At 41.6% G+C, this 27,838-nt stretch overlaps 1 protein-coding gene and 1 long non-coding RNA gene across 2 annotated transcripts; one reads left to right on the top strand and one right to left on the bottom strand.

Annotated features, from left to right (window-relative positions):
• Positions 1–258: 258 nt before the first annotated feature.
• Positions 259–3,455, top strand: LOC118476362 (uncharacterized). The gene is made up of 2 exons (XR_004856333.1): positions 259–2,706; positions 3,168–3,455. It is a non-coding gene; the product is annotated as an uncharacterized lncRNA (long non-coding RNA).
• An 18,039-nt stretch (positions 3,456–21,494) lies between these two features.
• Positions 21,495–26,986, bottom strand: LOC100193718 (uncharacterized). The gene is made up of 7 exons (NM_001309887.1): positions 26,805–26,986; positions 25,495–25,827; positions 25,299–25,379; positions 25,101–25,211; positions 24,002–24,118; positions 22,045–23,899; positions 21,495–21,900 (listed from the first exon to the last, which is right to left on the bottom strand). The coding sequence occupies exons 2-6, from the start codon at positions 25,812–25,814 to the stop codon at positions 22,072–22,074; spliced, it is 2,457 nt and encodes an 818-aa protein (NP_001296816.1). The 5' UTR covers positions 25,815–25,827; positions 26,805–26,986; the 3' UTR covers positions 21,495–21,900; positions 22,045–22,071.
• Positions 26,987–27,838: the final 852 nt, after the last annotated feature.

Raw genomic sequence — 27,838 nt, 5'->3', positions numbered from 1 at the left:
AGCAACTTCCGTCGGCTTAAGGGAATGCTTATGGTAATTATTAATTTCCAACCGAGAAAAGTTAGTATCAATTTCCATCCACCTTTTCATAAGCCAACAAAAGTTAGCATATTATATAGAAAACATATCCACTGCAATGAAGGTTTAGTGCACATAGTGCATATATTAAATCCTCATAATCCATATTACATCCATGGTCTTCCCATGCATTTCTAGTGTGCACTGAATATTTTACGGAAAATAGCTTCCACCACCCTCGTCCTTCTCTGTTTTCTTTTTATCATAAACCCCCTCCTTCATCACCTTGCCTACCCGCTAAACCTATTCGACCCGTCAACGAACAGATCCACCCTCACCAGCCGCCTGACGTTCGAGCCGCACCAGCCCTAAACCCTTCCACCTCCAGCCGCCATAACTGTAATCCCTTTCACCATCAGCTGCCCCTCCGTTCGAGCCGTCGACGCCCTAATCCTATCACCTTCTGGCCGCCCAAATCCCTTTCGGCTCCTGCCGCCCTCTTTTTGAGGCGCATGCCATGGAGTCGTTGGTCTTCGAGTGCCAGGCCATGGCGGCACAGACCATGGAGTCACAGGCTATGATGGCGCAGGTCTTAGTCTTTAGGCCATGGAGTCGCAATCAGGCGTTCAAGATGCTCTGAGACTTGAGTCAGGTTCGTCCAACATGCATGATGGATTCAGTACACCAAAAAAATGAATATCCTTCTGACATCGGTGAGCTGCTCTTTGCTTTGGTTTGTTCTGCTGCCATATTGATAAATTCATGTAGTGCCTCGTTGCAGCTGTCCATCTGTGTACTTGATTGTGATGATAAATTGAAGCCAGTAATTGGAACGTCATTTGGTTCTCTAGAGGAAGTGGAAGAATTGTACAAGATATATGCTCTTGAGAATTTTATTGGCTGCAACATTCCAGAACATATCGAAATCCATCCACCATCCGATGTTCACTCCCAGTAAAAACATCAAGAAATCCAAAGAACTATTTAAATCGTGTAAAGGGAAAAATAGTAAAGTGAGACGAAGGTAGTCAAACAGTCATATTGCTAAAGTATTACAGGTAGGAGAAAGAATCCAACAGCATGTTGAGGAGCTTCTACAGTGTTATTGGCATGGGAATTTTGTTAGCTTCTATAGTGCTATTGGTATGTCGAGTAGCTTCAACCAGGTATGGACTTTTTAACTCTAGCGAGAGTTTTTAGTTGTCACACACTAATGGCTGAATTGGGGAAAGTAGTAACTGAAAATGAGAGTAACCAGCATCAACAATAGTTTGCTTTCAAAATTCAGAAGGATAGTTCCTTGTTTTGTACAACATTTTTTAAGTATAAGAGTTTTAAAATAGAACATAGCAGCATGAAAGGCTTATTTTTTCCAGAACATAGTTTAATAGACTTAATAAGTTTAAACGACCCATAATTCTGGTGCTTTATTCTATCTTTTATCTGTTGGGTCATTAAAATCTATAGACTTTAGCGTCCTATCTTGTCATGTATTAGTGACGTATGGAATCATTTGGAGTCAATGGGAAGATTAATAGCCAAAAATGTTAGAAGATCATGCTTGTTTAGACCTCTATGTTGTACGGACCAGCAGGTTTGAAATGATGTTGTCACTGTTCCTTGTTCTCAACTGTTGTATTAAGCAAGTACTACCATGGGGATGTGGGGTGGGACTAGTCCAAATGTTGTAGTTACTAGTTACTAGAGTTAGCAAGCAGAGGAATTGGTAATGGTGATGCGTTCTCAACTTCTTATGTGTGCTTGTCGTTCGATCGTCCATCAGTTTTTAGATGTACAAAACATATCACCGCATTGACGTCCATGGCTGCGAGTACAGTACAGTGGTCGGCCGGTTCCAAGTTTACAAACAGCAAGCAGTACTAGTGAGTAGGTGACATTAGCAGTACAAACCCTTAAACCTGCAACTAAGCACGACAGAGAGTAGGGGCGGAGCTCAGGCCCGTTCATCTCGGTTAGGTGGAAGAAATGGTCGGCATATGTGTTTCTTTCATGCTTTACTGCATCCTGCATTTTTATTTTGTTGCACTGGCACGACCGCCTGGCACTGGCACCCCCTCGTACTGATCTGATGTTGTAATAGCAATTAGCATGCGTTCAGATTAGTTAAGATATGGAGCTGAGCTCGCTGCCAACAAGGTCAATACTAGCATCCATTTTTTTGCAAACTAGGACACAATCAGGTGAAAAGCTTGAGCTGCATTCTTTGTCTATTTAACTTTACTAGTTCTGTTTGTTTCATGGTATGCTGTTATTTACAAGTAAGCCCAGGAGATTCTTTTATTGATGTTAAACAATTACTTTTGGATGCTCCTGAAACATGCTTCTATGCATGATACAATTTGATATTGCATACTAAAGATGGGTTAGCTCATCAGTTAGAAGACTACAAGGAAATATCTGAAATAGCAGATATAACTTCTAGTGGATGTTCACTGGAGATGGTTGCTAGTATGTAACAACTTCTAGTTTCTTCTCTATTGTCATATATACTTATATAGTGCTTATTTTCTGGAGCTAAAGTAAAAGTTCTTTCAGCAACATACAATGAGAGGTCTATTAGGTCACATCTCCGACGTGTGAAGGGGCTACTATCTCTGTCTAGTCTTTATGTTTCCCTATCAACGTCCTTAGCTCTGCTTCAGGAGTCCGCTCAAGGAAAATTTGCAGGTACATCAGGTCTGATGTTTTTTATCTGCAGTTGTACTTATAACTTATATTTGGTGTAATCGCCTCAAGTAATGTTTATAGTACTATATGCATTCTGTTTTTTGAATGGTTTGGTGCAAGTATGACTCGACTACTGTCTAAAATTAGTTTTGCCACACTTTTGTGGAAAGAAAAATTGCTAGATAGACTCAGGTGATCTCTAGCTAAAACTCTAGTCTATATTAAGTGCTCCATGATGCTAAACAAATTATATTGATGTGTTTGTCTTGTTTAAACTTGTCCTATTGGCTTCATTGAGGTTGTTTTAGGGTTTAGGAAATGAATGCCAGAATGTTTAGTCCTTACATCTGCATGATCTTATATCAAGATTATGTGTAGAATGTTTAGTCCTTTACTCCTTTCTTTGGCCATTATATCTTTATGTTGTGATGATGATTTTTTCTCATCTTCTCCATGTATAGGACTTATATATGTGTTCTCTGTTCACTGATGCGGCTGGAGCGTCATGTCAACTGCTCACCCTCCCCCTAACAAATTAAACTAGACTGATGAGTGGAGCTTCATGTTGGGATGATCCATGCACCTTTTAAGTTTTGGAACGTCGTACTCAAATGTAGCTTGTGTTAGTTGAACCTATCGTACTTTCTTTTGGAATTAAATTATATGATATTTAAACATGTTTGATGTTTAATACTTGTGTTGGATGCTTTATGCTTCAAATATATATGCATTATACAAAAAGTTGTGTACACTTATGTTGTTTGATGAAATTGTATGCACGATTTGGATTGAATTCAATTGAATGCTGATTTTCATTAATTGATGATGAATTAAACGTCATAAATAGTTGGCATGTCCTCTGATTCTATGACAAATATATAGTCACAAGCGATTTGTCATGCCACTTATCATATTAGGTGCCACGTCATCATACTTTATGTGAAAAATGTTCGTCACAATTCATTTGACACGTACCTGAAATGACACCTCCCATCTCATCCCACCTATGACGAAACTAATTGTCATAATTTTATTGACACATCAACTGCCATGTCAGCCTCTTTATGACAACATATCTGTCACAAAATTGCCACGTGACAATGGTCCAATGCTACATTGTATGACATTTTTAGGCCTTGCTTATGACAATTAGAATGTCATAGATTTTATGACGAATACATTTTAGTCACTATATTTATGACGTTTATTTTCTTTTCGTCATAAAAGTTCTTTTAACACGCACCTTCTGTGACAATGGTTTTTTTGTCACAGAGTCGTCACAACATAAAAGACTATGACCAAAAAACCTCTATTTGTGACGTAATGAGAATGTCATAGAAGGTCATATGTGTTGTAGTGAGGGGAGGCATGCGACGTTACACACACGCAATCTTAGGACACACCTTAGACTCGCAAGCTCACAAGCAATACATCTCACAGTGGAGTAGGGTATTACGCTCCGGCGGCCCGAACCACTCTAAATCCTTGTGTGTTCTTGAGTTCTTCCCGTTCATTCTAACGATCAAGCAAAACGCTTAAGCCCCTCCTCATCTCAGGATTTAGGGCGGGTGCACTCCGCCACCCGACCGGAGATTTACTCTCCGACATGTGGCGCGCCAGGTAGGGGCCTAAGCATTAGGTTTTTGCTTGATCCCTTGCCCAAGCATGATGGTGCAGATCATTGAGCACCGCGCCGAAACTTCGGTTGACTTTGCGGTGGAGGGAGAAGCAGCTTCCTCCACACCGCAGGTTCCCAGTCGCCCGGCACCAGTCATTCCTGTTGTGCACGCCGCACGGCAGCACACGGTAGTGCAAACGTCCCGGACTCCATCAAGGGCGTCTCCGGGGGCGTTGTCAGCAGCCAGGGAGTTGTTGCAACACCCTCCAAGCTCCACGGCTTCACCAGGAGCCATGAAGCAATGGCGGGACGACGTCAACCGACTTCTCAGTATGGTGCATTCTACCTCGACCAGGTCGAAGACGCGGTCATCCCGGCACCAACACGAGGCATCAGCATCGGTGCGCTCGCCCTCAGTAAGGGGCGCATAGACCAATGACCTCTGGGCAGAGCTCAACCGTAGGCATGCGAGAGAGGACGCCCGGGTATCCTTGGAAAGGGCGCGCAAGCGCCGCCAAAACATCGATGGTCGCGACCTCGATCAAGACTTTGTTGCGGTTGCGCCGCAGACACCAATAGGCACCCGGTCCCAAACGGGTGTCCCCTTGGCCGGTGTGGGTTGCGCCGCTCTTGCGGATCATCTCCGCGCGGCGTCCTGGCCACCCAAGTTCCGGCCGCACCTGCCGGAAAAATACGACGGAACGACGAACCCGTCGGAGTTCCTGCAGGTGTACGTTACCGCCATCACGGCAGCAGGTGGAAACACCGCTGTGATGGCAACATATTTTCATGTGGCCTTGTCTGGACCAGCCCGGACCTGGCTCATGAACCTCACCCCGAGATCAGTCTACTCCTAGGAAGAACTCTGTGCGCGGTTCGTGGCGAACTTCACCAGTGCTTACCAACAGCACGGTGTGGAGGCCCACCTCCATGCAGTGAGGCAGGAGCCAGGGGAGACCCTCCGGAAGTTCATCTCCCGCTTCACCAAGGTGCGAGGTACGATACCTCGTATTTATGATGCTTCTATCATCACGGCCTTCCGACAGGGAGTGCGTGATGAAAAATGTTGGAGAAGTTGGCCACACATGACGTGAAAACTGTCCCCACGCTCTTCGCTCTGGCCGACAAGTGCGCCAGAGCCGCCGAGGGACGTGCGTGGCACTCAGCCCCACAAACTGGAGCTGCCCAGTCGGGTGGCACGGGGGCCGTCCTCCAGGATGGAAAGAAGAAAAAGAAGAAGGACCGCGACTACCAGAAGCCGCGGTCCACCGCTCTGGTGGTCGCAGCAGCGACCGGAGGCCAGGGCGACCGCAACAAACGCCCGCGGCTGCAGAAGGGTAGCAACGGTTCATGCCCTGTGCACCCGCATGGTCGCCACAGCGCCGTGGAGTGTCACGAGATCATTGACCTCGCAAAACGTGTCAGCGAGTGGCACGAGCAGTGTTCCAAAGACGGCTCCCCGCCTCGCCGCCGGCCCGGCAAAGAGAAGGTGGACGACAGCGAGGTAGCCGCGGCTGAGCGGGACCTCGGGTACCAGTCGCCCGAGGGGGACTTGAAGGATATCTTCGTCGGAGGCTCCTACTCCGGTGAAGACCACTAGACGGACCCCAGAGGGACCCCGTGTTCCCCGGTCTACGGAGCTGAAGCACGCCTTCCTCCGGAGGCCCTTCCGGATCCCCCATGGGTCCGGGTTGCAAACAGGTACATGCAAAAGTGGCCACAGCCAGAGACGAGGGCTCCTGTGTCAAATGCAGGCGGGAACCCTAGGTCGGGACCTAGCCCCACGGCAAGTACCATACCAAGGGGGGCTCCGCAACTCTCCCCCAGCTGGGAAGGACCCTTCGAAGTAACGGGAGTGCACCGACCCAGGGGCAACCATCTAGCTACGACTGGAGGAGCACCTTATCCCGATGCCAAACATCTCTGTAAGTTCTATCCATAGAGCAAGGCTAAGGGGTCAAGTCTGTTTCCCTTTTTTGTAACTAGATAACGCATATGTGTACGACAACCCGGTGGGGTCTGCCCCCATGAACCCGGCCTATTGGTCTGCACACATGCACGATAGGTTATAAAGAGGAAATACCCCCCCCCCCCCTCAGTTGTGCTCTTGTGATAGTTCCATCTTGCTGCTCCATGGTCCTACCTTGCAGTCTTTCAAATAATACTTTTTAGCTAACCCACCCGTACGGTTTCCATCTGTCTGACATGGCGACATCCGAATTGAACAGCCAGGCTTGCAGTTTAGGGCCCCTGACACAAAAGTAGGGAGGTCCGACAGCCTGGGGCCGGCTCTAGAGAACGGAACCCCGTTCCATAGGGTGGTCCGGAGCCCGTGTAGCCGCTCAGCCAGGTCCTGTACCGTGGGCCTACATGCTCTGCCACCCCGTGACGGGGACTAAGTATCTAGAGTTATAAGTCCTGCGGGTCCGACAACCTCGGGACCAGAGCTAGAGAACAAAAATTAGTCTCCTGGGGTGGTCTGGAGCCCGTGCAGCCGCTCTGCCTGGTCCCGTACCGTGGGCCTGCACGCTCCACCGCCCTGCGACAAGTGTCCTAGTATCTATAACCGCGACCCAAGGGGGTCCGGACACGCAACTTGGCCACCCGGACTAAAACCTGCAGGTCCCGAGCATGTATCAAAGGGCGACTAATGTCAGACGGAGAACCCTATGAGGTGTACTACTAATGCTTCCTAGCTAAAAGTTGTGTACAGATCCAGATCCTGGCGAGTTTGCCTCCCGAGGATTGTTGACAACCTTTTACAGAAACGCTGGTATCCAACCTCAACAAATCAAGCCTGCATCCCAGGCGGGGGGGCAGGTACTAGGGAGGAGTCAACAACATCGCACACAGCAGCAACAGGCGCACAGAAGCAGTGGTCCAACCGCCGATCAGACTCTGGTCCCACCTACAGGCTCGCATCCTCCCCTGAGGCGGGCCCAGGGGCCACTGTCGGTACCTTAAATCAGGGGTACCCTCTTCTACAGCATGAAGACGCCGCACCCATGCGACGTCTCCTAGCCACACGGGGGACGGTGCCTGACCCCACCGCATGGGCAGGCCAAAGGGCGCCACGTGGCAAGGAAAGACGACACATTCCAGTAGGTCTGGACCCCCGCAGAAGGACACTGGACCCCTATACATATAAGTCTGGAGCCTCCGGATAGGTCCGAACCTCAGCAGGGTCCCGGAACAAGGAGGACCCTGGTATGAGCAGGGGTCCGGTGCTGACACGTGTCCGGGCCTTGCCCTCCACTTCCCATTCAAGCGGAGACCCGCTGCTTGTGGCCCATGACATAAGCTATCGGGTCGAACCTGACATGAAGTCATGCAGCCCCTGCATTTATTGGGGAAAGGACGCGCCGCCTGCCACTGCGCTGACGGGCGACGCGCCCTCTCAGCATTTAATGCGTCTCGTCCCGTCCACTGGCAGGCGGCGTCAAGGTCATCCAGCAGGTGGTGCGCCTGCTAGGTCTATTGGCAAACAGTGCGCCCGTGCCGAGTGGTGCGCTTGACTCATCGTCCCTTCTACAAGAAGCTTCCCCTGCACGCCGAGGATACGCAGATCTCGGGTGTCAGGGCACAAGAAGATTGTCTCGGCAACAGACATTAGTAGGCTCCAAGCACTATATTCCTTATATCTAGGCCCACATGTCAGGGCCCAGTCCCTTTGTGCATGCCCCCCTTCAGCTATAAAAGGGGAGGCATGCGACGTTACACACACGCAATCTTAAGACACACCTTAGACTCGTGTCACACCCGCTTCCGAAGGGCAGAGCCGGGTGCATAGCATATGTGTGCCAGGATCTATTTCCACACATATGTTGACGTCACAAGTGTAATATATCAAAAGAACAATGCATAAAAGCGTAAATAACGATTATATTAACATATTACACTTCGAACAGACACAATGTCTTAACCTTTATTCATCAAAGTACAGCGAAACAAGGACATCCATCCACAGGAAGATGACCGAGGGTATCACTAGACTAGCATCCATGGAGTTCAGCATCATAATCTTCATCTGCAAACTTCTGATCAAAATTAAGCAAGGGTGAGCTCACTTATGGTCGGGGCTCAGCAAGTGGGGGAAAAACTAATGCAAGGTAACAAGGTGAGGCTATGGTTGAGCAGTAAGCATTTTAGTTGGTCAACATTTTATTAACAACATCTGTCTTACTAATAAGTGTGAATCCCAAGTATCCCATTTAAACAGAGGTATAAGAATATATCAACAACACTTAAGTGAAACCACTTAAGCAAACCATTGGCAGGTCATCGGATCTCGATTTATTTTCATCTTCAAGTTCAATTATCATGTGAGGAGTCCAGACTGCTCATAACTGTGAGCATGGCTGATATATCAGTTTTACACTCTGCAGAGGTGGTACAACTTTACCCACAAGCCGTGTATCCCCTCTAGCCTGGGTCGGCCAAAACCCGTAAACACTTCCGAGGTGAGTGACTAGGGATCCACTATGAGGCTTCCACAAAATACACTTAATACGAAGCAACCCGCTAAGGTTTCTAAAGACGATGGTGGTGGCCCCCTGGGTGAGGTACCTTAGCCAAGAATACGTCCCCATGTTAACGTGGGCTGCCAACACCTACCGCTCCCCCTCTTGCCCATATTTCAGGTAAGGTTGCCAGGCACTAAGCATATAAAGCTAATTACCAAAGCCAGAGCCATGATAGCACTCGTGGTTGCACTGTTTTCCCGGGTGGTCACTCCATGTTCCAATTAATATACAATAATCTTGTTTAACCATCGGGTTAACAACAATAATGTAAACTTACCATTTTGGAACATTAATATCATAAGCGGGAGTGACTGCATAAAGTTAAGTTGTAGCAATAGCATAGCTACGAAGGTAAAGTATAATTCCGAGGTTTGATCAAGGAATAAGGTTGGAAAGGTTATCTAAATAGGTAACCCGTCAAATTATGCATATATATCCAAAAGAATAAACTTTATTAAATGTATTGTTTGGGATCAAACAGAGTATGCAGAGGGAGAAGTCCACTTGCCTTGCTTATTGAAAACTTGAGGTTCTTCCACGGATAGGAATAGATCTTGATTCTTAACTACTAGATCAACCACTGAATATCACACAAACAAACAAACAAACAAGAAGAACAAACACCACTTAATAACATATAGCATTCACCATACGTAAAGATAAAAGAAAGCCTAACGAAAAGAGCGTTCGTTTTTCAAAAACGTCGCAAGTAACGGTTATAATAAGAGGGTATTCTTTTCAAAAATGTGTGATCTATACTTTATAAAACAAGACATGAGCTTAAAATATCTTAATTAAAATATACAAATATTTGGTTCATCAATTTAATCTTCTATAAAACATCATATGTGATATGTTTAAGATTAAGGGTTTATAAGATGATAAAACACGTTATAACAATATTAAACCTTTTTAACATTTTAGAGAAGATATATATCTAACGTTAATGAGTCATAAAACACATTATTAAACATTACTTTTATAACAAGCTCATAAACAACTTTTTATGTGAAAAGATCATAATTATATTATTAATAACCTATTTAAGACGAGTGAAGTTATGGGCCTTAAATGGATTTTCATGCAAAAGATAATGCACGCATAACCATCATTTAATTTCATTAAAAAGCACATAGCCTATATTATTATATTTGAAGTCAATATATGTAAAGTAACATTTTAAGTTATAAAAGAACTTAAACTCTTATTACTTTATTTTATCCTTTAGGAAAAGCTAAGTGATTAGTATATAATGTGCACTAAATTCTATGGAAACATTAATCATGCCATAAATCTAATTAAGAACAAATTGACTATAGGTTTAATTAATACATTATGATAAAGGATAATTAATCTATTAATTATCTTTAATTCTATTGTAGGAACAAATGATCTAATTCACTAATAAGGAAATTGTATTCGATATTATATAAACTATCATTTTAGTTTACAAAAGCAAGAACACTAATTAATCTATTTTAACACTTATTTTAGAAAAAAGCTCTATATTACTTTTAAACATTGTGAGAAATAACATATCATCATTTATAAGAACTTGAATATAAGGCTAAATCAAGTTTAAAGGGAAATGTAATTATACATATATTTATCTTTTATTTTATTAAGTAACATATGGTCTACAATTTCTTTTAAATTTTTATTCAAGAAAGCTATACTTAAACATCTATAATAAACATTGTTAAATTATGAAAACATGATATCTACTGAAAATACCATTTTAATATTTCTTGTATAACAACAGTAATTCAGAATTAAATTATGAAAATACGGGAGCCCTTGGAATCATTAATTAAAAATGCTTTATTACATAATTATGAAACTAACAAAACTATTTCTAATTTATTTTGGTTCCAAATGTACATTTTATAATAAACAATAACATTGATCTACACATAAATAATGGTAGACTAGGAGAGGTAGCTAGTAAATTTGTATTTTTTTTGTACAAATAACACTATAAATCTCTTATTTTTTTTGGTTAAAAATATGTAATCCTTCTTTCCTTTCATATTTATAAAACTACCATAGATCAATTATAATTATCACTAATCAAATTTAAATTACAAAAATATGTAGATTGTTGCAAACACTGATTTGAAGTTTTAGCACAAATTTATGAAGCTAACAAAATAGTATTTAGTTTATTTGAGTATCAAATAAATATTTTAAAATATGAATAATGTCGTAAGGTCTATATGTGATTAAACATATACTTGGAGTGGTAGATTGTGGTTTTGTTTTCACCTTCTTCTACCTTGGTTCGACACAGCAGCAAGGAACGGGGTCGCAGGAGATCTCGGCACCAGGACTGAGCGAAGGAGACTGCCTGAAAGAGGCTTCAACGACGGCGTGCTTGGGTGACGGACAGGTGAGGAACCGGCGATGTCGTGGCTGTGCACGAGCGCGGCTCTGATGAGGTGGGTTAGACGACATTGACGACGAGCCGTAGGCAGCATAACTTGGCGACGCCTAAGAGCAGAGCGCAGGAGACACTGGTGATGAAGAGCAAAGCGTCCTGTGTCGAGATCGGCAAACGGCAGCGCAGCGACAGGAACGGTCGGCAACGAGGACATGGGAACGGGGCTTCGAGCGAAGGAGAAAAGCCGAGGAGGATTGCAGTGGGGCATTCGGATTCTCCAGGGACAGTCGCCAGCGATGAGGAAGATTCGGGGAGCTCCAAACGACACTGGTGGGGAGGGAGCTCAATGAGGCGGCGGGTGCAACAGTAGGGAGCTCGACGCAGAGGCGAGTGCGGATAGGCAGTCAGAGGGTATGAGCGGCGGTCGGTAGCGGCTTCGAACAGGGCGCTCGGAGACTTGTCGAGGCACGTAGCGAGCTTCGACGAGGCGTTATCGAGCAGCTGGGGCAGCAGGCTTTGTGGGCAGAGGCAACCAAAGAAGTGGGCGAGTGGGCAGTCGAGGAGAAAGGAGCGCGACCGAGTCATCATTATATATCCGGAGAGGGGAAGCTCTGTGGCCGTCGTTTAGTGCAGGCTTGAATTGCTTTGAAGGCCATTAATCGAGGTAACTGCAGAGAAGAAATAGTGCTGCATTGATTCGCGCGACATAATGGAGAGGCAAACCGTCGCCGGAAACGTAGGGCGTGCGGGGCGTGGCTGCGTGCGGCTGGTGAGGCACGGGTATGGTGCAGATCAAGCACGGGCATGCAGTGCGGCTGCGAGCGTGAACATGTGATTGCCTGCAACATTTGGTGGAGAGGATAGAACTTACAAGCAGGTCCCATTTGTCATAGAAAAGTAGAGGAGAGAAATGAGAAAACGTGAGGCTATTGGCCAAATGGGCCGAGCGGCGGACGACATTTTTTTCTTTCTTTTTTTCAATTTCAGAATTCATTTTTTAGAATAGGTTATTCATTAAAAATTATAAATAAATATATTTTTAAATATTCTAAAATTTATAATAAATTCAACAATAATATTTTCGAAAATAAAATACCAAATATTAATTTTTTTAAGCAAAAAGAAAATTAAATTAATTAGGTTTCATGAAAGATAACCAAAAAATAACAAAAATATAATCCTTGCAATTCATTAGCAGATAAAATTTATGCCTCGTCATGAATGCACCAAACACTTAGCAAAAATTTATCTATTCAAGAAATTACTTAATTTATTTATATCACCGTTTTTATTATTTGAAAACAATAATCTTCTCCTCTCTAATGGAAACTAATAAATTAACTAGGTTACTTTTAGGTGATGAATTTAGGGTGTTACAAAATCTACCCCCTTAAAAAGAATCTCATCCTCGAGATTAGGGAAGGCTAGCAAGAAAACAATGGTGATATATGGTTACTCGTAGGTTCTTGGTTCACATTGAACTCTTCTAAACTTAAGGAACTTATTGTTTCTTCGCTCCGCAATGACTACCAATCAAGCGATCTTCATCATCGTACTTATAGCTGGTTGGTCTTCTGGGTTATTGTTTGGGTCTTGCTTCACCGTCTTCTTCTTTAGTCGGTCTAGACGCTTCTTGGGGCATTCACGAATAATATGTTCTTCATTCTTGTAGTAGAAGCAAGCACCTCTTGCTTTGAGTTCTTTGCGAGTCAACTTTGCTTGACCAACCGGGGGTGAGGGTTGATTGGGTGTCTGTATCTCAAATGGCTAAGCCTGACTTGATTCTTCTGTTTGGGTATCAATGTGTTTTGGGGCTTTTGCTTGTGGTTGGGGTGGACTACCCATGTATCCAAACATTTTTCTATTCCTTTTGTTGTTCTTCACGATGTTGATGGAAGTTTCTGTGCATTTTGGTTCACATTCCATGTCTGGAGACTGAGATAGCTTTATCTCGGGGGTGACCTGTAGTGAACTCTTCTCAGGACAGTTACGAAAGTAATGACCTTCACGACCACATTGATAGCAAGACTTTCTTGAAGTAATTTCTTGACTTTTTCCATGTTTCCACTTTTGTTTCTTGGAACTGATGCGACGACGAGGCTGAAGCTGTGTGCAGGTGATAGTCCATCCATCAATGTAACACTCATTTGCTTCTTTTTGGAGCTGGGCATCCTTGTGATGTTTCCTTTTTGGAAAACCTGGCAATTCATCGTCTGACAGTGTATCTGCTATTAGTTGTTCTTGGGAAGACCATTGACTTTTTATACCAGAAAATAAAATTCAGTTCTTCTATTTTGTAGTTTCACTTTCGTTCGTACTGATCTGGCGACAAGGAATTCCATAGTACTCACAACAACAACATGTTCCAAGATCATTTGTCTGTTGGTGTGCATCCTTTTGTTCATCAGTTGTTTCATTTCTAGTGACGTTTCGACTTGCCAACACTTGCTGGTATGAGGAGGTGAGTTGTGATACATTCTGTATTACAAGAGCTTGTGCATGTAACAGCTTTTCTAAGTCAACTATTGAGGGTGATGTTGTGGTTGATGTCATATGGTTATCGGTAGTCTGCTCATGTGCTATAAATTCTGCTAAATCAACTTGTTGGAGTCTAGCTACCACTTGAGATGTTGCTTGCAGAAAGTGTGCATGTGCCTTCTTGAACTGTTCCATCTGATCCTTAGCTAGAGGAGTTGCCAACACAATGTATTCTTTGCACTTAGTGACATCACTTGCAGTTGACATTCCAAGGACTGACATCTGTATGGGTATGGAAGAATGGAAGGGATGAAAGGGTTGAGCAAAGACATATTATAGAGAGTAGAGAAAACCCATCTATCTAAGGTTTTACCTAGCTAACTGATGTCATTGTGGACAAAAGTCACACAATACACCAACAATCATTTCAAAGAAGCAAATCAAACATGAACACAAAGGACAATGAATTCAAACATACCAGCACAACACAATCCAATTCTACGCATTCAACCAAAACAAAAGGTGAGACAAGTTTTGGAATAAGAAAGATATTATAACATCAAGGAGTTGGGTAAGAATTATCAAGGAGTTAGACAAGACATATTTGTTGGTGGCCAAGAGTGAAATAAGATAACCATGAATTATTAAAGTGAGGATAAATGATACAACCAAGGATATGAAGTGAGTTAGGGAGAAAACTTTATCAAGGAGACAAAATAGAGAGGCATAGGTTTAATATATCAAGGTAGATATTGCGCAAGAGTGGCAATACAATGGCACGAAAGCAAAAGTATAAGAATTCAATAGGGAGAAAGCATTATCAAGGAGAAAAGTAGAGAAGCAAAAGTTTAATATATCAAGGTAGATATTGTCCAAGGATGACAATACAATGGCAAGAAAACAAAAGTATAAGAAGTCAAGGGTTATATAGCAATATTAGGGATTAGAAAACCACTATAATATAATATAATATCACCCTTACCGATCTAGTCGAAAATCTAAATACTAAAGAACAATCCTATCATCCTAGCCAAGAAGTCAGATAATAGATCCAAGAGATCTATAACGAAAACTTCTTGTGGGGCGGGGATAAGACAGAGAATGGGGCATCTTCAATAGCTTCTAAAGGTTTCCTTCCGGTAGACTTCACTTCAAGTTCCACAATCCTAACTTGATCATATTGTAGTGCTTCTGAGTAGAGTCTTCTGATAGACCAAAATCAGACTAGAAGAGTTGAAAATAAAAGAGACGAGTTTTGATATAAAGTAAGTTTTTATGGAGGACAATATATCAAGCTTTTGAAAGACTGACTGGGCTTTCCATTTCTAACTAATCTAGCGACCTACGGTCACATTCCTCTGATACCACTTCTGTCACACCCGCTTCCGAAGGGCAGAGCCGGGTGCATAGCATATGTGTGCCAGGATCTATTTCCACACATATGTTGACGTCACAAGTGTAATATATCAAAAGAACAATGCATAAAAGCGTAAATAACGATTATATTAACATATTACACTTCGAACAGACACAATGTCTTAACCTTTATTCATCAAAGTACAGCGAAACAAGGACATCCATCCACAGGAAGATGACCGAGGGTATCACTAGACTAGCATCCATGGAGTTCAGCATCATAATCTTCATCTGCAAACTTCTGATCAAAATTAAGCAAGGGTGAGCTCACTTATGGTCGGGGCTCAGCAAGTGGGGGAAAAACTAATGCAAGGTAACAAGGTGAGGCTATGGTTGAGCAGTAAGCATTTTAGTTGGTCAACATTTTATTAACAACATCTGTCTTACTAATAAGTGTGAATCCCAAGTATCCCATTTAAACAGAGGTATAAGAATATATCAACAACACTTAAGTGAAACCACTTAAGCAAACCATTGGCAGGTCATCGGATCTCGATTTATTTTCATCTTCAAGTTCAATTATCATGTGAGGAGTCCAGGCTGCTCATAACCGTGAGCACGGCTGATATATCAGTTTTACACTCTGCAGAGGTGGTATAACTTTACCCACAAGCCGTGTATCCCCTCTAGCCTGGGTCGGCCAAAACCCGTAAACACTTCCAAGGTGAGTGGCTAGGGATTCACTATGAGGCTTCCACAAAATACACTTAATACGAAGCAACCCGCTAAGGTTTCTAAAGACGATGGTGGTGGCCCCCTGGGTGAGGTACCTTAGCCAAGAATACGTCCCCATGTTAACGTGGGCTGCCAACACCTACCGCTCCCCCTCTTGCCCATATTTCAGGTAAGGTTGCCAGGCACTAAGCATATAAAGCTAATTACCAAAGCCAGAGCCATGATAGCACTCGTGGTTGCACTGTTTTCCCGGGTGGTCACTCCATGTTCCAATTAATATACAATAATCTTGTTTAACCATCGGGTTAACAACAATAATGTAAACTTACCATTTTGGAACATTAATATCATAAGCGGGAGTGACTGCATAAAGTTAAGTTGTAGCAATAGCATAGCTACGAAGGTAAAGTATAATTCCGGGGTTTGATCAAGGAATAAGGTTGGAAAGGTTATCTAAATAGGTAACCCATCAAATTATGCATATATATCCAAAAGAATAAACTTTATTAAATGTATTGTTTGGGATCAAACAGAGTATGCAGAGGGAGAAGTCCACTTGCCTTGCTTATTGAAAACTTGAGGTTCTTCCACGGATAGGAATAGATCTTGATTCTTAACTACTAGATCAACCACTGAATATCACACAAACAAACAAACAAGAAGAACAAACACCACTCAATAACATATAGCATTCACCATACGTAAAGATAAAAGAAAGCCTAACGAAAAGAGCGTTCGTTTTTCAAAAACGTCGCAAGTAACGGTTATAATAAGAGGGTATTCTTTTCAAAAATGTGTGATCTATACTTTATAAAACAAGACATGAGCTTAAAATATCTTAATTAAAATATACAAATATTTGGTTCATCAATTTAATCTTCTATAAAACATCATATGTGATATGTTTAAGATTAAGGGTTTATAAGATGATAAAACACGTTATAACAATATTAAACCTTTTTAACATTTTAGAGAAGATATATATCTAACGTTAATGAGTCATAAAACACATTATTAAACATTACTTTTATAACAAGCTCATAAACAACTTTTTATGTGAAAAGATCATAATTATATTATTAATAACCTATTTAAGACGAGTGAAGTTATGGGCCTTAAATGGATTTTCATGCAAAAGATAATGCGCGCATAACCATCATTTAATTTCATTAAAAAGCACATAGCCTATATTATTATATTTGAAGTCAATATATGTAAAGTAACATTTTAAGTTATAAAAGAACTTAAACTCTTATTACTTTATTTTATCCTTTAGGAAAAGCTAAGTGATTAGTATATAATGTGCACTAAATTCTATGGAAACATTAATCATGCCATAAATCTAATTAAGAACAAATTGACTATAGGTTTAATTAATACATTATGATAAAGGATAATTAACCTATTAATTATCTTTAATTCTATTGTAGGAACAAATGATCTAATTCACTAATAAGGAAATTGTATTCGATATTATATAAACTATCATTTTAGTTTACAAAAGCAAGAACACTAATTAATCTATTTTAACACTTATTTTAGAAAAAAGCTCTATATTACTTTTAAACATTGTGAGAAATAACATATCATCATTTATAAGAACTTGAATATAAGGCTAAATCAAGTTTAAAGGGAAATGTAATTATACATATATTTATCTTTTATTTTATTAAGTAACATATGGTCTACAATTTCTTTTAAATTTTTATTCAAGAAGGCTATACTTAAACATCTATAATAAACATTGTTAAATTATGAAAACATGATATCTACTGAAAATACCATTTTAATATTTCTTGTATAACAACAGTAATTCAGAATTAAATTATGAAAATACGGGAGCCCTTGGAATCATTAATTAAAAATGCTTTATTACATAATTATGAAACTAACAAAACTATTTCTAATTTATTTTGGTTCCAAATGTACATTTTATAATAAACAATAACATTGATCTACACATAAATAATGGTAGACTAGGAGAGGTAGCTAGTAAATTTGTATTTTTTTGTACAAATAACACTATAAATCTCTTATTTTTTTGGTTAAAAATATGTAATCCTTCTTTCCTTTCATATTTATAAAACTACCGTAGATCAATTATAATTATCACTAATCAAATTTAAATTACAAAAATATGTAGATTGTTGCAAACACTGATTTGAAGTTTTAGCACAAATTTATGAAGCAAACAAAATAGTATTTAGTTTATTGGAGTATCAAATAAATATTTTAAAATATGAATAATGTCGTAAGGTCTATATGTGATTAAACATATACTTGGAGTGGTAGATTGTGGTTTTGTTTTCACCTTCTTCTACCTTGGTTCGACACAGCAGCAAGGAACGGGGTCGCAGGAGATCTCGGCACCAGGACTGAGCGAAGGAGACTGCCTGAAAGAGGCTTCAACGACGGCGTGCTTGGGTGACGGACAGGTGAGGAACCGGCGATGTCGTGGCTGTGCACGAGCGCGGCTCTGATGAGGTGGGTTAGACGACATTGACGACGAGCCGTAGGCAGCATAACTTGGCGACGCCTAAGAGCAGAGCGCAGGAGACACTGGTGATGAAGAGTAAAGCGTCCTGTGTCGAGATCGGCAAACGGCAGCGCAGCGACAGGAACGGTCGGCAACGAGGACATGGGAACGGGGCTTCGAGCGAAGGAGAAAAGCCGAGGAGGATTGCAGTGGGGCATTCGGATTCTCCAGGGACAGTCGCCAGCGATGAGGAAGATTCGGGGAGCTCCAAACGACACTGGTGGGGAGGGAGCTCAATGAGGCGGCGGGTGCAACAGTAGGGAGCTCGACGCAGAGGCGAGTGCGGATAGGCAGTCAGAGGGTATGAGCGGCGGTCGGTAGCGGCTTCGAATAGGGCGCTCGGAGACTTGTCGAGGCACGTAGCGAGCTTCGACGAGGCGTTATCGAGCAGCTGGGGCAGCAGGCTTTGTGGGCAGAGGCAACCAAAGAAGTGGGCGAGTGGGCAGTCGAGGAGAAAGGAGCGCGACCGAGTCATCATTATATATCCGGAGAGGGGAAGCTCTGTGGCCGTCGTTTAGTGCAGGCTTGAATTGCTTTGAAGGCCATTAATCGAGGTAACTGCAAAGAAGAAATAGTGCTGCATTGATTCGCGCGACATAATGGAGAGGCAAACCGTCGCCGGAAACGTAGGGCCTGCGGGGCGTGGCTGCGTGCGGCTGGTGAGGCACGGGTATGGTGCAGATCAAGCACGGGCATGCAGTGCGGCTGCGAGCGTGAACATGTGATTGCCTGCAACATTTGGTGGAGAGGATAGAACTTACAAGCAGGTCCCATTTGTCATAGAAAAGTAGAGGAGAGAGAATGAGAAAACGTGAGGCTATTGGCCAAATGGGCCGAGCGGCGGACGACATTTTTTTCTTTCTTTTTTTCAATTTCGGAATTCATTTTTTAGAATAGGTTATTCATTAAAAATTATAAATAAATATATTTTTAAATATTCTAAAATTTATAATAAATTCAACAATAATATTTTCGAAAATAAAATACCAAGTATTAATTTTTTTAAGCAAAAAGAAAATTAAATTAATTAGGTTTCATGAAAGATAACCAAAAAATAACAAAAATATAATCCTTGCAATTCATTAGCAGATAAAATTTATGCCTCGTCATGAATGCACCAAACACTTAGCAAAAATTTATCTATTCAAGAAATTACTTAATTTATTTATATCACCATTTTTATTATTTGAAAACAATAATCTTCTCCTCTCTAATGGAAACTAATAAATTAACTAGGTTACTTTTAGGTGACGAATTTAGGGTGTTACAACTCGCAAGCTCACAAGCAATACATCTCACAGTGGAGTAGGGTATTACGCTCCGGGGCCCGAACCACTCTAAATCCTTGTGTGTTCTTGAGTTCTTTCCGTTCATTCTAACGATCAAGCAAAACGCCTAAGCCCCTCCTCATCTCAGGATTTAGGGCGGGTGCACTCCGCCACCTAGCCGGAGATTTACTCTCCGACAGTTAACCATAAACATTCTTCCTTAACTTGATTCTTCACTAAAGCTATAATTAGACTAATAGTGAACTTGACAATGAACAATTAGAGAATCAGGTGCAAACCTAGTCCTGCCGCAGAATAGGTATTAACACTGAACTGCTAAAAGTGGATTAATGAACTTGATAACCCTTTAAGTTGTTAATAACTTTATTAACTCTCGTTACTCTTATAAAGTAATGAGCCAACTCCAGATATAGCTTTGCATAACCTTGGTGTCTTCTACTTTCTTATTTCCTGGTTTTGGACCGGTCAGTCTAGCTGAGTACATTCTAGTACTCAGGGTGCTATTCACAATGATTGTTGCAGATGGCCAGATGTTCTACGAGTATTGCAAGCATTGTTTGTACCTGGCTACGGGAGATGACTCGGCCAAGGGCAAGGCTTCTCCATTCTCCTCTCATGCTTTTGGTGGGTTGACATAACCTAAATGTTGTCATAGTATTTCGAAAACTTACACATGTTGTGGGTGCTAGTTGAATAAATGCTTCCGCTAAACTAATGACCTCAGTGATTGCTACTTTGAGTTATTTGGGCTTGTGTGCCATCTAAGTTGTAATAACTATATGCACTCTGACTTATTTTAAATTCTGTGAATGTTGTAACACTTGATGCAACGAATGTCAGTTCATTACGATCTTGGTTGCGAAGGAAAAGTTTGAGATCCTTCGCGATTTCAATAGACCCTTAGGTTTATATGGGCTCAAGTGTGAGGAAATCACTGCTGGGTAGATGTTTTTCATACTTGATCTCATATAAATCTGGTCAAGTCGCCGCACTAACTATGTTTATCTAAGTACTAGGGAACATCTCAAGTCGAGCCAAATGAAACCAAAGGAGTTTAGCTCAAAAGTGGATAAACTTGGGCCAGAATGGGTCTCACCGAACATTCTGGTGTGCACTAGACATTCTGGTGCCTGGCCTGGTCAGCTGGCCAACTGGCCACTCTCGACATTCACCGAGCAGAGCTGGCTAAAAATCACTAGACAGTCCGGTGTGCATCGAACATATCTGGTGCGTCAGGTGGCTAACGGCTCCTTCCCGTGCCAACAGTCAGCGCCATGATGACCCGTCGACCACGTTAGCTCGGCAACGGTCAGGAGGGAGCATCGAACAGTTCAATGCGCCACCGAACAGTTCGATGCCGACAAGTCTTAAATATTCACCTAAATGTTGCTTCGAAAAAGTTTAGTTTTCTTCATAAACTTGTCGCCGAATTTTAAAAATATTACAGAACTCGAATACCCCTTCACACTTCAAGATAGCTCAGACCTCAGAGTGGTTTCGAAATCGATGATCGTTTTGGTTAATGTGACACGTGGGTCTCATATATCTTTAATCTTTTTAGCTGTATCATCTTTCGTTGAATATTTGAACTCTTAAAATGATCTTAAATGAAAAAATCAACTAGGAAGTTTTAGACTTCTACCGACACTACAAAGTTGGCACATAGCATGTCTTCATCCAAAATTTTTTGAAATTTTCAAAAACTTGAATTTAATAACCATGGAACTTAGAATGAATATTTTGTCCTGGTCTCAAATAAATTGTGTATTTAAGTTCCAAAAGATCAAACATAAAATGTGACAACTGCAAAGTTATAGATCATATTTAATAACTTTAGTTTAGACCATAACATCAGAAGTCATTTTAAAAATGAAAAAATAAATTTCAAAATCCTAAACCTTGAAAATGAATATTTGGTGTTCTGAACAAAGCAAAGCAAGTTGCCTGTGCTTTTTAATTTTGTCAGATTGCCAACTCCACGTTAGGGTCTTTATCCAAGGGAGCACCCACACTAGTTAAATTGACACAAGAGTTGTGGCAGCTGCTTACGGTGGTTTGTACCGTGGCTTCTACCAGTGGTCACCAAGATCCTATGGACAAGTACAGCATTCATCAGGAGTGAATAAACCTTCTAACTATCCTTAATTCATTAGTCGTATCTTCGTGTGATGCATGGATCAAAAAGTCAAACTGACTAGCCTAAAAAAAACTTGAGATCTTGTTCTCTGAGAAAAGAAACCATGTTCTCTGCAATATACCTAAACTTGAGACCTTTGACGCTGCAATGGCAAAACAGATTGTCAGAGAGTTAAAAGATCAGCTCAACATGGTGATAAACATGGAACGCGTCAAATATTCGAAGTAAACTGATTCATGTAAAAATTCACAACTCAGGTAAAATGTCGGCCGAAGACAGCAAGTACCTGAATTAATTCTGAGGTTGCCTTCCACTAGAACTGAACTTCACATGTTGCCTTGTTGTGTCCTGTTTGTTTGCACCTGCTACAGAGTCGTGTGAGAGTGCTTATCTTGTTGGGGTTAGACCGCTTCCTCCTCGGTTTATCTGACGTGCGCCGCTTGGGAGGCAGTGGGAGTAGATTTGCCCCAGCACTGAAATCAACGCTATCCAAGTCAGGTATTGGGAAGATTATTCCCGAGTATGTCAGATGGTAGCTTTCTATTCTAAAGAACTTCGGGCAGTAGTCATAGAAACAGCGCCCAAGCCTGTTGAACACAGCAATGGCATGCATGCAGGGGAGGCCGGAGAGCTGCCACCGCCGGCACGTGCATTCCCAGTTTCCAATATTAACCACGAAAACTGCGTTGCCCCTCACTTCAAATACAGTATCGGAGGAACACAGCACAGTCATTTTACCAGCCTTCAGCATCTCATCCTGCACTTTGTATTCCATGGTAGGTGTTAAAGGCCCTTGCCACACCTTGCAAGCTTCAAGCCTTGATTCTATTACTTCCTTAATCTTAATTCTCAGCGAGTCTACCATCAGCACTATGGAACTCTCCTTCTTGGCTGGTATCCAGTTATCGAAAGCATCAACAATGTTCAAGGAGAAATGATCATACCGGAAGCCTCGGAAAATGGCATCTGACCAATGCTCTGGCTTGCTCGCTATGATCCAGTCAGCAGCTTCACTGGATATATTCCTTATGCTCTCGATGGATGCATTAAAATCCTCGATGCTGCATGCTTGGGCTGCACGAGTGAAATCTTCAACCATCCCCTCCCTAATTTGTTGTGACCATGGTCCCTTCCTCAGCTCTCCTTTGAATTCCTCAATGATATGATGCAAACAGAAGGCATGTTCGCCATCCTCAAACACGTGAGAAACAGCAGCATCCAGACCCATTTGTCCGTTGGACAAGAATGTCATGCCATTGCAAGGGTAGTTGTGAGTTTGGAGAGCTATTTTCAGATGCATTAAGAACCAACCCCAGCTATCATAATTTTCATCTTCAACCACATTAAATGCCAACGGAAAGACACCATCATCTGCATCAACAGCAGCGGCCACAAGCAACTTGTACTCATTCGTTGCTTTTAGTGGGACCTTGTCCAAAAATAAGAGGGGCCTGCACCCATTTATAAAGCCATGCAAACAAGCATGCAATGCAACAAAAAAACGACGGGTTTTCATATCCAACACTGGAGACAGCACACTTATACTTCCTGGGTTCGTCTCCTCGAGCCTCTGACAATACCAAGGTAACTGATCGCGAGTCTCTCTGACAGCATGATACAGCTCTTTCTCTGCTACTTCTTTGCCTCGCCAGACCTGTGAATATGTTAGTGTAACTCCGTATTCTTCAAATAATTCCTTTACAAGTTCCTTTGGCTTGAACTTTGGGTTATCATGCAGCTTCTCCTTAATGATAGTAGTCAACCACTGTCGTGTTGCTCGACGCTGACCCTCTCCACTTCCTCCACCACAAGTATGTTCATCTGTCAATCTCTTGATAATAAATTTCTTGTTACGAGATGATTCAGATGCATGCAACCGCCAGGTGCAGCCTCCTTCTGCACCACATTTTACAGTGACACGAGTAGTTTCATTTTTTATGAACCGGTACACAAATCCTTTCCCAATAGCATACTTGCACAACTGAGCACGGAAATCTTTCACGTTATCAAATTCTTGACCAACTCCTTTGATAATGTCATCCCACAACACAATAGGATTGTTAGGTTCCTGAGGCGGCTCATGCATGATCTCAGAACTAACATATGGATTGAATGCATCATCAAACAAACTAACTGCTTCCCTGCAAAAAAAGATCATAAAAAATTGACAAAAAACTGTCAAAAAAGGTAATCCTTTTTAGCAAACAATATGAAGAGAAAGATATGAATGTGTAACAAGTTACTTGGGGATATTATCAACAAGAACAAGCTTTTGCTGATCGAGAATATCTGATGTGAAGGAAGCACCTCCAGCTGTGGTGGTAAATGTGATGTCATTCCCAAATTCCAACTGAAAAACCCTAGATTTGAGAAAGATGGAAACGATAACTGGGAGTGGACAATGTAGTAAAAATACAGAACCATTGACTAAGGAACAAAGTAAATAATAGGACTGCAATAGTGTAATAGGATACAGTAAAAGAAGTAAAGAACTGCAAAATACACATCCAAGAAGAACTAGACCACATGTCCACTGGGAACTTTTTTTGATTAAACTAAAGGTATGGACCCAATTAAAAATTCGACCAACGGGGGTAAAACCACCCCCACGGCATTATATTAAGAAAAAGACAATCCCCACTCATACATAGCGGCACTGTAGCCTATGTGAGAATGACCACGACCAGAGCAGGCCCTTAGACCTGTGCTTTGGCATGGGACAGATGAGGAGATTTTTAAACCACAACCTAAAATTCGCTCCAATGGGAAGTCGAACCAAGACATGAGGAGTGCTATTCATACCACCTAACCAACTCAGATAGAGGCCCTTTCGCACTAAAGGTATGGACCATAGTTCATAAAAGTGAAACTACAGCTTCAATAGATGGCAGTAAGCAGAAAAAAATTATACAGCTAAAATTTAGGATCACAAAGCGCATGCAACTAGTCGATGAAATCGTTCGTATTAGTATGGACTGGTTCGTGGTAAGGGTCAAAGAACCAGAGTAAAGGCTAGATTGTTCTCGCTAACATCGAACTTGTTACCTCTCATCATAATACTCTGCTAGCACTTATTTGTTTTATTCCGTTGCTTGAACCCAGCAGAAGATTATGTTTTTCATATGTAGAAAAGATTTCTAACATGAAGCACTAACAACCTAACAGAATGCATAGCTATGTGCAGCTAGAAGACAAATGTAGGAACTCGCATGCAGTTAATTCATAGCATCAACAGATGCATTTTTCTCAGCATTTACATTGAAAGCAGTTTATTCTGCATAGCATCTCAGAGCAAATAAGCCATGCAAAGATTAAGCAATCGTGTGTAGGTTGATCCTGCACCTGTTGTCTTCATTTTCAGTAATAACTGAAATTGGTTGTCTCACATTATCTGTGATAGCTTGAAGTGCATTGCAAGCAGCACTGGTAGCTGGTTTGCTGCTTCTGATTACCCTAGAAAGGGATAGCGTCGATTGTGATGCTTATAAGTGTATGGGGTTGTAGATAATTTTGATATGAAAAGTTGACGATACCACGTACTTGTTTTTGGGTGTTGGTCTTTTCCTTTTGTCGCCACTAGCAACAGAGCCAGATGTAGCTCCAGAATGTGTTATAGTACTCCTGGTTATACAGCATGAGACAAAACAATCCACCGCCTCATGATATGTTTGATGTTATGTGAGTTATAAAACAACAACATAGGTTACGCACAAAAAAAAGGTAGAACAATATATACCTGTTCTCCTGTCTACTTATCAGAAAAACATCCACATGCGCAGCATTTGCAGTAAAACCAACCATCCTTTGCAAATCCCGGTCACATGATATTGTGATGAGTGTTTTCATATTATTGGGAAGAAAGTACTTGAGTGACATGTCAGTGACATCAACATGGAACACCTTGGACAGCTCATCCTTGAAGCTCTCCAGCGATGAATCATGAGTAACATCAACGGCATGTGCTTCTCCACCTCTGTATATCAGATTACCACTGGGGCCAGAAGTGAACTCTCCGCCGTACTGGCAAATGGCTACCACAATAGCCCCATCCGCCATACTCCTCGAGTCACTGATTTAGTCGGTATAAAGGCACAACAGTTTAGAAAAGCAAAGAGAATTCATTTCTATGCAGCTTCACTATGCATTACACTGCCTCGAATAATATACACTCAGCAAGTAAAATCAGAAGAGCAGCATATGGAAGGCAAGCATGTAGGTTGAACTGCACATGATATTCCAGACAAATCTAGCAGATGGGAAACTAACAGACAAAGCACTCCCCAAAGAAAAAGATGGAACGGAATCCAAGAAGACCTTTATTATGTATGACAAATAGGTCTCCTGGTTCAGTCACACCACTCACGTAATAAAAAAGTTTGGAACTTTGGAGCTGTTAAGTCATCGTCGCACTCAACGTTCAATAGATACAGAAGGTGAACAATGGCTTTTCACAATTGACAACAAATTTATGAATTTGAGCAGTCAAACAGTGCGTGATAATCTAAGCAAGCCTGTGGAACTAACTTGATGAGTCAATTTGCCTACGTCTGCGTCTTGAACTCTTGATGAGCCAATTCGCCTATGTGTCAGGAAGAAAACATGGGGGCGCAGTGCCATTCACTATAAATCGCGGGTCTGCTATGACAACTAACACCAAAAGCAAGGCCGGTACTGAAAAAGGAAGGGGTCGAGTTTGGAAATTTTGTTCAATAATCCCCTACCATTTGCACAAATCACATTAGGAGTGGGTGCGAGACTAAGAAGAACAGGCGCCGCCACTAAATAATCAACGCCGGGGTGCGGGCATGGAATCTCCTAGGAGAGGCGCTGAATTCACTTAGACCCCCAAATTTTAAGGAAAATAAGCAACGCCGGCGCGGTGTGAAATCTGCCAAGCTGACGAAGAACCAAAACGAACTATCGAACTGAGCAGGGACCTGATGGCTTCGATTAAGAACGGAACCAAACCCTGACTTCGCACAGATTATTATTAAGGAACGCGTGCATCGAATCTTGGCAAGCAAGCAAGGGGTTTGGGAGACATACCAGCATAGGAGGAGGAAGAGCCACCAATCGCCGCCCCTGCCCCTACTGTAGCGTACGAGGAGAGGTGGCGGTCGCGGTCGACGCCGGCGGCGGAGGAGGAGGTCGAAGGGGACCGGTTTGTTAGGGCTGCGGGTGGGAGGGGTATTTTTGATATTTTCTGGATTAGATAGAGAAAACTTGGCTGGTTGTTTCTACAAGTTTGCCATCACGTTGCCGTGACCCTGCTTATTCTAAGCAATTTCCTAAGGTTGGACGGGAGGTTTTTCTATTTCCAACCCCCAACGAATCTTTTTACGCAAATGCTATAAGCCTTTACTGCAGTTTCAACGATAGTCCTATGTTAATATTTTTTTAAAAAAAATCCTATACGTTTCTTTAGAATCAACGTACACTTCTATAATCTCTTCTTTACTACTATAATAAAAGAGTTTATATAAAAAATAAGTTTAAATTATGTATAAGTGAGTGTTTAAATCTTAGTTGTTGACTCCACGTTTACTCACCTAATTAATAGAAAACATATATTTTATGCTTTATTAAAACAAAATTTATCCTATATCATATATATATATATAAACCGTAACAATGTATGAGTATATGACTAGTAATATTTGTAGAGAAGAGAAGGGAAGGATGATATTTTGACATGTCTTTATTGCTTATTAGTCCAATAAACTATTGTTCCATGGAAAGACAATAAATGTGACATATCCAAAAATCGATTCTTCGAGAAAACCTATAGGCCCCATTTGTTTTCATTTTGAGGAATTAAATCTTACTAATGCAATAGGCTATTTTTTTAGAATATGACATTCCACCACTTTCCAAAGTTATCATATAAGTCTATCTCAAATTCATGGGGTGAGAGATTGAAATTGATTCTATAGATTTACATACTATTTTTTCGATGTACAACTTATAGTACACTCCTATACCTGCGCCGTTATAAATAAATGTAGTATATAACTATCCCTCTCATATGATTTAGGATAATATACAGATATATTACATATATAAATATATAAACTTAATTA

The sequence above is a fragment of the Zea mays genome, chromosome 2 (genome assembly GCF_902167145.1).
Source record: "Zea mays cultivar B73 chromosome 2, Zm-B73-REFERENCE-NAM-5.0, whole genome shotgun sequence".
Lineage (NCBI taxonomy): Eukaryota > Viridiplantae > Streptophyta > Magnoliopsida > Poales > Poaceae > Zea > Zea mays.
Note: the sequence above shows the minus strand (reverse complement) of the source record. Positions and strands in the feature narration are given on the sequence as shown.

Excerpts from the sequence above, each read along its gene's own strand:
- LOC100193718 (NM_001309887.1), bottom strand. The coding sequence starts at position 25,814 with ATGGCGGATGGGGCTATTGTGGTAGCCATTTGCCAGTACGGCGGAGAG. Across the intron at positions 24,119-25,100 it reads ACTGAAAATGAAGACAACAG|GGTTTTTCAGTTGGAATTTG; the intron begins GTGCAGGATCAA and ends TCTCAAATCTAG. Across the intron at positions 23,900-24,001 it reads CTTGTTGATAATATCCCCAA|GGAAGCAGTTAGTTTGTTTG; the intron begins GTAACTTGTTAC and ends CTTTTTTTGCAG.